At 58.1% G+C, this 12,016-nt stretch overlaps 1 protein-coding gene and 1 long non-coding RNA gene across 11 annotated transcripts in view; one reads left to right on the top strand and one right to left on the bottom strand.

Annotated features, from left to right (window-relative positions):
- Nucleotides 1-6,000, top strand: part of ABLIM2 (actin binding LIM protein family member 2) — a 167,770-nt gene extending 161,770 nt beyond the window's left edge. For all 10 annotated transcript variants that reach the window (XR_011257882.1, XR_011257883.1, XR_011257885.1 and 7 more), the window contains one exon: nt 4,280-6,000. Coding sequence is in view for 1 of the 10 variants with exons in the window: in XM_069594823.1 (XP_069450924.1) it covers nt 4,280-4,393 (114 nt within the window). In the remaining 9 variants the exon portion in view is untranslated. The remainder of the gene's footprint in view (nt 1-4,279) is intronic.
- Nucleotides 5,099-8,115, bottom strand: LOC138442770 (uncharacterized). The gene is made up of 2 exons (XR_011257887.1): nt 7,717-8,115; nt 5,099-5,970 (listed from the first exon to the last, which is right to left on the bottom strand). It is a non-coding gene; the product is annotated as an uncharacterized lncRNA (long non-coding RNA).
- Nucleotides 8,116-12,016: the final 3,901 nt, after the last annotated feature.

The following is a 12,016-nucleotide window of genomic DNA, read 5'->3' as shown; positions in this document are numbered from 1 at the left end:
CTCGGGGTGGGTTGCCTCCCATCACATCTGCATGGAAGGTGCATTCTACAGCTAGGTCCCCTGGGCACCTCTTTCCAACTCATTCAGTAGCATCTCCTGGAAGCTTGAAACTGGCTGTGGTGTGGGTATCCACACCACGGGGAAGGAGGAGGTTTGAGGACCCGGGAGCCTGCGGTGACGGTACAGTCAGGAGAGGTTTTCTGGAGGAGCTGAGACTCAGACTCAGGTCTGGGAACTTGGAGGGGGTCAGGGGGGTTACCCGGGTGGACCAGGAGGGGCCGGCATTCCAGGCAGAGGAAGAATGGGGTGAAGGCACAGATAATCCTCATTTTACAGACATCGCAGCTGAGGTCGTGCCGCTCTGCACAGCTGGGCAGGCCTGGAGCCGGGACGGGGTTCCCCTGAGTCTGGCTCCTGGGCCCAAGGCCTTTGCACAATCCCATCCTGGACAGTGACCAACAGGCCAACCCCCAGCTGAGCATGTGTGACCCCTACCATGCCTCCTTCCCAGGGGTGCTCCTGGGGGAGACGGGGCACCCCCAGAAGAGAGGGCCATCCCAGAATGTCCCTCTGCCCAAGCGCTGTGCCCCAGGCTTCCTTCCTGCTGGCTCAGGCTGGAGCTTGGCCAAGCCTGGCCTTGGTGGGTACCTGGGGTGGGGGAGGCCTGCCTCCTCCAGGGAGCCTTCGGGAGCCAGTGACTGGGGGAGTTGGGCTGGGGGAAAGCCTCTGGGGCCAGCTGTGCTCTATGGAGGCAGTGCGTGAGCTGAGTCGCTTCAGTCATGTCCCCCCTGCCACCCTAGGGACTGCAGCCTCCAGGCTCCTCTGTCCATGGGATTCTCCAGGCAAGACTACTGCAGCGGGTGCCATGCCCACCTCTATGGGATCTGCCTGACCCAGGGATCGAACCCATATCTCTCCTATCTCCTGCACTGGCAGGCGGGTTCAACTAGCACCAGCTGGCAGGCAGCTGAGGAGGAGCCCAGGACGGGGGTCCTGACTCTGCTGTGAGTGGGATTACCTTCAGTGCCAGTGGCTGGCTGCCAGGAGCAGGGCGCCTCAAGCCCTTCTCCCCTGGGAGGCAGTGGGGCCAGCTGGGGGCAGTAAGACTGCACTACAGACCCCACAGCTGTAGCCAGGAGTGAGGGACAAGCTGCTTGGGCCCTGCAGTGCCCACAGGCCCTGCCACTGCCCCCCTGTACTAGCGGGAGGCCCCCAGGTGGGGAACACGGGGCCACCCTCATTGCACCCTTCTCCCCTCCTCAGCTTAGAACACCGTGACCCCTATAGTTCCCCCTCCCCTCTCCTCCCTCCCACATGTCATCACCTGGGAGACCCAACCCCGGACCCACCCGAGGGCCCTAAAACAGGAGACCATAGGCTGCAAGGGCGCTGGGCGCCACCCCGTGAGCCCACTCCCAACTTCTGCCTAGGATCCCTGTCCACCGCCACCTCGGGGCCCTTTCCCCCTCACCCCCACCTCCCTGGGGCTGTGCCCTGAGGACCAGCATCCCGCTCAGGCTTCTGATCTTTCTCTGACCCCCCTGCACTCCTGTTAACCACCCCGGCCCTGCCCCCGGCCTCCCCCCTCCCCCCCCGGGGCCTTGGGGGCACCCACTAGACACACGCCCAGTGGGAGGAGACACGGTTTTCCCTGATCCTTCCTCTCTGGCATCTTGCTGGTCCCACAGTCACAGGGGAAGTCGTGACGTGGCCCCCGGAAGCTGGTGCTGCTCTCTGGAACGATGGTTCTGAGTCCCCGTGGGGTGAGCTGTGGGTTTCCCAGCTGGTCAGGAGACCCTGGGCTCAGCACCGTGGGTATGAGCGTTTTTCTGATCCTGTTCCTGTCTGTGGGTCTGAGATGGCAGCAGGCAGCGGACGGCCCCTACCCGGCCGAGGCTAGCTGGATGGGGTGTGGGTGTCCCTGTGTGTGTGGGTGTGTCTGTGTGCGTCTGCTTGTATGTGCCAGTTCTGAGGACTCCAGGCCTAGGTTCAGTTAAGAGGGACTTTAGAGCTTCCCTGGTGACTCAGACGGTAAAGACTCCACCTGCAATGAAAGAGATGTGGGTTCCATCCCCGGGTCAGCAGGATTCCCTGGAGGAAGAAATGGCTACCCACTCTAGTATCCTTGCCTGGAGAATCCCAGGGACAGAGGAGCCTGGCGGGCTACCGTCCATGGGGGTCCCAAAAAGTCGGACATGACAGAGAGACTCACACTTTCTGTGACTCAGCATAAAGGCGTCCCTTGAGTCTCCTTCCCTGTATCATGCCAGTGACCGGGCTCCAAAACCCAGGGCAAGTCACACAGGGCTGTGATTTCTGTGAGAGATGTGCCTGGCGGTGATGGCTGTTTCTGCTTTCCATAGTTCCCCACGTGTCTTCACACCATTTTCTCTCTCGGTCATCACAGTTACCTTTAGTAGGACGTGTGTTTTAAATTCAAGAAAGCACTATTTTTTCTGGCAGGAACTAGGCTTTAAATGATAAAATTCACAACTGCAGCCATTTTAAAGTGTGCGGGTGACTGCCTTTAGTGCATTCTCAATGTTGTGTGACCTCCACTACCTCTGCGGAATTCCAGAACGCAGTTGTTGGATCCAGGAGGAAACCGCATGCCCACCAACCAGCTCTTCCCCAGCCCCCTCGTCTCCCAGCTCCCGGCAATGACTGAGCTGGTTGTGGTCCCTGAGGGTGTTCCCCACTCTGGATGTTTCCCACAAATGGACTCACTTAGCTTGTTTCCTCGCCCATCCGTGTTGTAGCGAAGGTCAGAGTGTCATGACTTTTTCTGGATGAATCATGTTCCCGATGGCACTAGAGGTGAAGAACCCGCCTGCCAAGAACCCTCCGGCAGCAGGTGCAGGGGACCAGGTTTTTGATCCCTGGGTTGGGAAGATCCCCTGGAGGAGGGCATGACTACCCACTCCAATTCTCGCCTGGAGAATCCCCATGGACAGAGAAGCCTGGCAGGCTCCAGTCTGTGGAGTCGCAAAGCGTCAGACGCTACTGAGTGCTCACCAGTCATGTTCCAGAGTCTAAATCGACCTCATCTTGTGTACCCCTTGGTCCTTCAGCGGGCACTTGGGTTGCTTCCGCTTTGGACAGGTGTGGATAATCTGCTGTGAACGCGGGTGTGAAGGTAGCCGTGTGAGTCCCTGGTTTTGGTCTTTGGGGATCTGCTGGGTCTTGAGGTGATTCTGCTAGGCGTGCGGAGGAATGGCCAGGCTGGTTTCCAGGCGGCTGCGTGGAAGCCACACTTCTTACATGGGGGCAGGAGGGGGTTTTGAACCAGGCCCTCTGGGGCCGGAGCTGGCCCTGCTGCAGGCTGCCTGCCCCCCTTTCCGTCTTCTCCCCAGCTCCTCCCAGGCAGGGGGGAGGGCCGGCCTCACTCCTGGGAAGCCCCCCAGGAGAAGGTGCCGTGCCCACCTGAGCCGGGTCTTGAAGGACAAGAAGTTACTCAGCATCGGCTGAGGAAGACAGACATGGGGGCGAAGGAAGCAGACACCCACAAGGAAGAGTCTAGAATTCAGGTGGCGTCAGGCGGCGGCAGAGGTGGCTCTGTCTCGGATCGTAATAACTGTGCCCGGGGCTCACTGTCGCTGCCCAGGGCCGGGCTCAGCCCTGGGGGCTGACCTGCGCTGACCCGTTCACCCCACAACTCCGGGGGGTGCCAGAGTGACCCCGTTTACACGTGAGCAGGGTGAGACTCCAGGCGGGCTAGCTGGGGCTCAGAGAGACAAGAAGCTCGCTCGGGGCCACACAGCAGAGGTGGGCTGGGGAGAGGGAGGATTTGAAGTGAGGCCTGGGCCTGTCTGCCTCCGTGTCCTCGTGCGAGCAGTGGGGATACTTCCTGCTCACACAGCAGCCATGAAAAGGAAATGAAACAGTACACGTGACCACGTGTGCACACCGCCCGCCATTTCCAGGCCTGATTTGCTCTCGGTCTGCGGTGGGAGACGCTTCTGCAGGTGTCAGGAGTCAGGGCTCTGGCCCCTGCTTGGCAGCTGCTCACCGTGGGTCCCCTAACCATCTCTCTTTCCTCTGGGCCAGCTTCTGTCCACTGCAGAGCAGCCTGGTGGGGATGCAGAGGGAAGCTGGGGAGCCAGGCGCACCCAGGGAGACCCCCCATCCTCTCTGCAGGTCCCGCCTCCGGGGGTGCAGAGGGAAGATGGGGAACCAAATGCACCCAGGGAGACTCCCATTCTCTCTGGAGGCCCCGCTTCCGGGGGCACTTGGCCAGGTTGCTCACTGCCCTGCTCTGGGTTTCCCTTTTCATTTGCAGAGACACCTGTCGCCCGAGGAGTTCCGGGAAGTGTTTGGGATGAGCGTGGAAGAGTTCGACCGTCTGGCCCTCTGGAAGAGGAATGACCTCAAGAAGAAAGCCCTGCTGTTCTGACGCTGCCGGGGGGTGGGGGGACCCTGACCACGGGCGCGCCTGTGGGAACCACCAGACCACCTCCTCTTGCACTCGGCTCCGGCTTCTCTGTGTCCACGGCAGGCGGGCAGCGGTGGGAGCCTGGGGAGGGCCGGTTGGCGGGGGCTGGGGGCGGGAGGAGCTCCCAGAGCAGGTAAAGCCCCCGTTTCTGGTTTCTGCCAGCACCACTCCCGCGCTTAGTTTGCAGCCCAGACCCCTGGCTTTGCACTGTCCTTCCCCGCTGCCCCTTGCCATCAGGAAGGAGGATGCAGCGAGGTTGCTGCCCAGAGATGCAGGACTACTTAGACGCACGCAGCCCACCCTCCCACCTCCCTGCAGTGCCCTCTTTGCGCTGGGCCCCCGGGGTACACAGAGGGCGGGAGTGGACGCCCGAGGAGGCTTAATCAGTGACGGGCACTGGCGGGTTCCGGTGGCTGGGCACCTGGCTCCTGGTATCCGGGGCCCCACTTCCCTGCTCAGCCTGGGAGGCATGGCCTGGCATGCAAGCCCCCGTCCCCCGCCCTGGGCCTCCCTGGGGCTGTCGGAAGCTTGGGGGTCGATTTTTGCAGCCTTCGTGATGAATCTGTGTTTAGGGAGGAGCTTCAACCCGAAGGCGCACCTTCTGCTGGGGCCCTCCGTGCGCTGCGTTCCTCTTGCAGGCCATCCCTTAGATGCCTAAACGATATCTTTAAAGTTAACACAGAAGTTTTTATTTTGTTAAAGAGTAGAGCCTACTTAAACACAAAGACGACATATATAAAGAGTTTAATTTTATGGCCCCGCTGAAAGGGCGCGCCCCAGCCTTATTCCCCACCTTCGCATCTGTGTGCTTTCAGGCTGTGTGTGTTCCCTGTCTGTTTCCTCTGTGCATTTTTCTTTTGCTTTTCGGCCTGTCACACAGGCACCCCGCAAGGCAGACCCCACCCCCGCCCACACACCCCCCTACCGCGGTTTGTAAGGACGCCTAAAGCACGGCCACACTGCGTGTCTCACTGTCATTTTCCAAGTCTTGCAGAAAACATCCTCCCCTGATGGCCAAAGCCCCCGAATCAAGGGTTCCCCCGGTCCCGGATGACGCTTGCCGCAGCTTGCAGCGCGTCCTCCTCCTCATGTGGCCGGTGGTATCCCACTTTGCACCCCTGCCCCGTAAAACACCCCCAGGGAGGGAAGGCTGGTGTCCGGTCCTGAGACCCTCCGGGACGACGGGGTGGGAGATGCTGCCTAAACTGGCAGAGTCGCCGTGCGGGTGGGGTGGGGCGCCTGAACGGTGGTGCACCGCTTCGAGGGGCCTATGAAACACGGCGCAGGTGTCCCCAGAGAGTGGGCCCCGCCTTCGTGCCTCCGCGTCTTCCTCTGCGTCCTGGACGTCCCCGTGTTCAGTCCGCGTGACTCAGCCCCCTGTAGTCCTGCTGTGCACCCAGCTTCTCACCAGCGCGGCTTGGCCAGGGAGGGGGCTTCTCAGCACCTAGTATATGCTTCCCTCCACGTCGTGAGCTGAGCCCAAGCCGCTGGAAACCCCTATTTTCTCACTAGTGAACGTCTTGTCAGACCAGGGGAGCCTGGGAAAAATAAAGGATGGTGTATTACAACTTGTGAAAGTGAAAAGCCGCTTCTTAAAAACGCCTGTCACTTCCAGCCACGGGCCTCCTTCTGCCACCAGCACCTGGGGAGGGCATCCGCTAAAAGTGGTCATCCTGGCAGTGGGCACAGAGCCGGGGGTGGGACAGACACTGTGTCGGCCCCAGGATGGCCCGAGGACAGCCCTGGCAGAGGCAGCCCCTCGAGCTGGGGCGCTGAGCCCCTCACCCAGGCCAAAGTGCTGACGGGAGAGATGCTGATGCCCGCCACTGCCAGGCCAGGCAGACAGACAGCACACAGACCATGATAAGACTGACCATTTGGAGAAGTTCCCGAAAGGAAGCTCCATAAACACCCCAGAGGTCAGTGGAGGCTTTCTGAGAAGGCACTGCCAAACTTAAGTCTTGCCAGATGAGGACGTATTCCTGGAGGCCAACAAAGGGACAGGAGTGCACACAGGGCTGGAGACGGCATCCCGGGATCCACAAGCAGGCTGTTGGCTGTGGCCCTGGAGCTCGTGGCTAAGGAAAGGACAGGCGCCTGCCCAGCAGGTTAGCAGCTGGTGCCCTGGGATGAAACAGTCTGTAGCCTCCACCTCCATTCACTCAGGCTGCTCTAACACAAGCCCTAGGCTGGAGCCTCAGACAACAAGATGCCACGTTCTCTTAGTGCTGGAGCCTGAAGCCCCAAGATCAGAGTGCTGGTGGGGTCCGGTCCCGGCAAGAAGCCCCTTCCTGCTCTCAGATGTGTGGGCAGTGTTCACACCTGGCAAACAGAGAGCATCTCTCTTCTGACCTAGCTAGCTTCTTACAAGGGCACTGACCCCCTTGTTGAGGGCCTTACCCTCGTGACCTGATTACCTCCTAGAGGTCCCCTCCTACTGCGTCACATGAGGGATTAGGGCATCGGTTATGCATGTATGGATGTGAAAGTTGGACTGTGAAGAAAGCTGAGCACTGAAAAATTGATGCTTTTGAACTGTGGTGTTGGAGAAGACTCTTGAGAGCCCCTTGGACTGCAAGGAGATCCAACCAGTCCATTCTAAAGGAGATCAGCCCTGGGTGTTCTTTGGAAGGAATGATGCTAAAGCTGAAACTCCAGTACTTTGGCCACCTCATGCGAAGAGTTGAGTCATTGGAAAAGACTCTGATGCTGGGAGGGATTGGAGGCAGGAGGAGAAGGTGACGACAGAGGATGAGATGGCTGGATGGCATCACCGACTCGATGGATGTGAGTTTGAGTGAACTCCGGGAGTTGGTGATGGACAGGGAGGCCTGGCGTGCTGCAATTCATGGGGTCGCAAAGAGTCGGACACAACTGAGCGACTGAACTGAACTGAACTGAACTATGAATCTGGGGACACATTTAATCCACAGCAATCTCTAATCTTATTGCGACGACAGCAATGACTCTCACGAAGCCCCCAAACCCTGTCCACATGCACGTACTGTGCCCTTAGTATCTACTTCATGATGCAGGTCAGGAATGAAAGCATTTCCCTCCCCTCCAGGGACAGCCCATCAGAGGTCCTGGTTCTACCCGAAGCATCTCTCCTCATCTCTCCATCTCAGCAGACACCTTCACGAAATTATCCAGATCAGAAAACAGCCCGAGACTAGAAGGTGCTAGTTACCAGTGGCCCTGGGACACAGTGTACACCTGGCCTGTCCCAGGCGAACCAGATACGTGGTCACCCTGAGCATAGGCCCTCTACCCTCACCTCTCACCTGAGTGAACACAGCTTTCCAATCAGGCGTCTGGTCCCGGTCTTGCCTGGGGGCAGGTCATTTCCCACCTGATGCTTTGCGGCCACCGTCAGATCACGTCAACGTCCCAACAGCACTTTCTACGGCAGGCACTCTGTCCCCTCCCGTAAGTCACAGCTATGCCGCCTTCCTTCGGCACAAGCCCTGAGCTTTTACACATACTCTCCTCCCTCCCAGGGCCGGGGACTGCTGTTTCTTCTCCAGGTGGAGCCCCACTCTGCCCCTCGGTTCAGCTCTGAAGTTTGCACCTCAGACAGTCCAGTTCAGTTCAGTTCAGTCGCTCAGTCATGTCTGATTCTTTGTGACCCCATGGACTGCAGCACGCCAGGCCTCCCTGTCCGTCGCCAACTCCCGGAGTTTACTCAAACTCTCAGACAGGCCCTCTGCTGATTCCAGGAATTCCCCACCCATACCCAGAGGTCACCATGCCTGCCTGTATGTCAACACATTCTTCTCTTTTTCTTTCTTCCCCCGAATCAAATTCTCACTTTTATTTGGGGATGTTTTGTATTTTCTCTCTTCTTTTAATTTTGTTATTTTTAGGAATTCATTTTATTGAAGTATGGTTAATTTATTGTTGTTGAGTTGCTCAGTCGTGTCCGACTCTTTGAAACTCCATGGACCACAGCACACCAGGCTTCCCTGCCCTTCACCATCTCCCGGTGTTTGCTCAAACTCATGTCCGTTGAGTCAGTGATGCCATCCAACCACCTCATCCTCTGTCGTCCCCTTCTCCTCCTGCCTTCAATCTTTCCCACCATCAGGATCTTTTCCAGTGAGTCTTCTCTTCGCATCAGGTGGCCAAAATATTGGAACTTTAGCTTCAGCATCAGTCCTTCCAATGAATAGTCAGGATTGATTGCCTTTAGGATTTTTTTAGCTGATTTATAATGTGGTGTTAATTTCTGCTATGCAGTGAAGTGATTCAGTTATAATCATATGTACATTCTTTTCCACATTCTTTTCCATCATGGTTTATCACAGGATGTTGAATAGAGTTCTCTAGCACATTCTTCTGGTCTGCTTACTGACATTTTCCCTCCGAGGGGCCTGGCAGTTTTACAGCAGTGCTCTGTGACCCAGGATGTCACTGGAGTATTTGGTAACAAGACTGGAGCCCAAAGCTTTCCCAGGTATCAGTGCTTTCAGAGCAGCCCAACCCAACAGACTTTCTGCAAAATGTTCTGTACCCACTCTGTCCAGTACGACAGCTGCTGACATTTGAAGTGTGACTGGTGTGACTAGGGAGTTAAGTTTTCGTTAAAGTTAAGTTTAAGCAGCTACACGTGACTAGCAGCTTCCAGTTAGACAGCACAAACCTAGATTAGACGCTTCTGCTGCCCTGACCGTAGAGATTGGACCCCTTAGTGGGCTCAGGACCTGTCATTCTGCCTAGTGGAGTGCCATTTGGTGCCCAGTGTGTAGGGTCACTCAGAGCATGCACTGAGCCCCCATCTGTGGCTGGCACTGTCCTGGGTACTGGAGGTTTACAAGGCCAGCCCCTGTGCCCCGGAGCTCATGCCCACCTCTTGAGCCTCGGTGGTCCCAGATTCTAAGGAGCTGTCCACCCCAAAGCCCCAAGCCAAGTCCAGTCCCATTTTCCATGCCAGCCTTGGTGTCTGCCACTGGCACCAACTTTCCTGAACCAGCCTCAGCCTGGGCCTGTGTCAGAAGCCCTGGGATATAGGGGGCAGGGAGATGTCAGCCTCCAGCCTTTCTTTCTGGACCCTTCTCCCAGGGTAGCTGTGCCTCCTAAGCCACTGAAATCTGAACCCAGAGCTGAAAAATTCACTGCTTTGAGTGAGAGGAGAGAGACAGCCAGGTTAGTCACACTGCCCATCCTAGGGTTTGGCTCAGAAGGGACACGTGTCACCACCAGCTCTGCTCATTGGCCGGAGGTGGTCACGTGACTCCATCCAACTGCAAAGGCGTCTGGGAACACAGCACCCATGTGTTGAGAAGCCAGCCAGCACAACTGGTGGGCACTCCCAGCTCTGCAGCCCAGGCTCTCCAAGACCTTCTTGTCCCCATAGTCAACACCACCTCTCCCCACGCCTTTGGTGGCTCTTGGCAGGAGGCCCCCAGCTGCCCCTGTCACCATGCTCTTGGTGCCTGAGGCTTGCTGCCCTCATCCGTCAGTGCCCATCTGCCCACCTCACCACATGGACTCCAGCCCCTCCCAGCCTTTGCCATGCTCTGTGTCCCCTCCTAAAGGCGCTTTACCCACAAGTCACTGTGCCCTGCCCATGACCTGCTGCCCCCAGCACAGGCGATTGGACCAAGGGTGGACCCTGAGCCCCTGGACTCCCTGGTGACCCCATGTGGCATCTCTCCCCAAACCCCTAGCCCGAGAGGCTTCATTCCTCATGGACATGGTTCCCCCAGTCAGCACCATCTCAGGGAGCTGGACTATGAGATGCATGAGTCAAGGGAGGTGGAAGAAAGCAGGGGACAACCCCCCGAGCACAAGCCGGCAGGACCCACATGGTAGAGAGAGGGCACGGGGGAAGGTCAGGAGAGCAAGAGAGGGAAGCAGGAAGGAGAGAGAACTGGAGGGGCCGTCACCAGCAGGAGGGGCACCGGGAGTGGCCCTGTGGGTGGCTTGGGGCTGTTTAAGCCCACCTGCCCTGCTCTAGGTTCTGGGCCAGCTGAGAACCAACAGGAGACAAATGAAGGAGCAGGGACTGTATCATTTTCCTTGGTGCATCAGACCCCAGAGCCCCAGTCCAAAGCTTCCAGAACAGCTGAGTTGGAAGATGTTGTTCAGTGTGTTTTAGATCAGAAAAGTCTGCAAGGATGATCCACCTCTTTCCGCAGCTGCCGCTGAACATAGATTTCCACCAGGTGACAGCCAGTGGTGAAAGCTGCACCCCCAGCGGCCAGCGCAATGGGGGGAGACTGCCCATGAGCCCATCTCCCTGGGCAAGCAGAAGAAGAATGGGCTCCGGGCCCACGCCGAAACCTCAGGCTGGGACCTGGCCCAGGCATGGCTCCCACAGGAGGTGGAGAAGAGAATCAGCGTAGCATCGGTTTCCAGCTCTCGCTCTCTGCCTCTCGCTGTTCTGAGCACCTGGGGTCCTTACAATAGTACTGTGAGATCCTTCCTAATCCCCACTCTACAGATGGGGAAACTGAGGCACGGGGAAAGGTGACCCCGCTGGGAATGTCAGACCAGAGATCTAAAGCCGGCCCTCTGCATTTGGATAAGGGGCATTGTCCCACGGGTGCCTGCCTGAGCAAGCCTGCCCCAAGACCCCTGGGCAGAGCTTCGGCTCAGGTCATTCGAAGACCAGACAAGCGGCTCCCTGACCTTACCGTCCAGAGAATCATCTGTTTGTGCGGACAGTCAGGGACACTCCCCACTGTGCCAGTGATGGCAGTGGCCAGTTGTGTCCTGCATGGGGAGGACTTTGTCCCAGGCCAGGAGGCCAGGCCCTGTGGTACTGAGGTCACTTCTGGTCACACTTAGCTCACGAGGCTCCCTAGATGGCCCACCGGCCCCAGGGGCACAGAGGTACCCTGATAGCCAGGCTTCCGTACTGGGTGGGTAGGCTCCTCCTGGCCCAGCCCTGCTCTCTTCTCCCAACCCCACTGCTCTCACCTGTCCCCAGGCCTCCTCCAAGGCTGCCATCCTCCTTTCCAGACCCCTCCCCTACATTGCCTCCACCCTTGTCATTGCCCTTCTAGAGGGAAACCTGTCTACTACACAGGTGAAAGCTGGGTCATTCCAGAAGTCAGTTTCCCTCGACCCTGGACCCCTGGTCTCCCCCTCCCTAACCCCCACCGTCCAGAGTGGAAGAGACCCTGTTGTCGGGTAAGTCATCACCAGGGCTGAGTGATCACAAACTGGCCCGGTTCGCGGCCCACAGGCTGAGACTGCGCATTCCCCAGTATAAGAGCACTTCCGAGAAATTAAATGAGGGAGATCAGTGCCTCCCCGATGACTGCCAGGCTGCAGGCTGTTACGGAGCCAGCTTTCATGAATAATAGAAGCTTCCTTTTCTCCCGTCGGCAGCCTGAGTCTCGTGAACCTTCCTCAGAGGCACGTTGTTTCTGAGCACTCCAGACAGCAAGTGCTGCCTCCGAAGCGTGCCTCCTGCCTCCAGTGCCCCAAATTCCTCCCTGACCTGATACCCATACACCACGTCATTCCTCCAGTTTGTCCCGTGCTCAGGGGTCTGCAGCAGCTGGTCTGCAGTGCAAGCTGGACTGTGCTCGCCCCTGTCTGGAGACCTCACCATGGGGACTTCTGTGGCCTGTC

This window comes from Ovis canadensis, chromosome 6 (genome assembly GCF_042477335.2).
Source record: "Ovis canadensis isolate MfBH-ARS-UI-01 breed Bighorn chromosome 6, ARS-UI_OviCan_v2, whole genome shotgun sequence".
In the NCBI taxonomy this organism is placed as follows: Eukaryota; Metazoa; Chordata; class Mammalia; order Artiodactyla; family Bovidae; genus Ovis; species Ovis canadensis.
The sequence above is the reverse complement of the archived record's forward strand: the minus strand, read 5'-3'. Positions and strand labels throughout refer to the sequence as shown.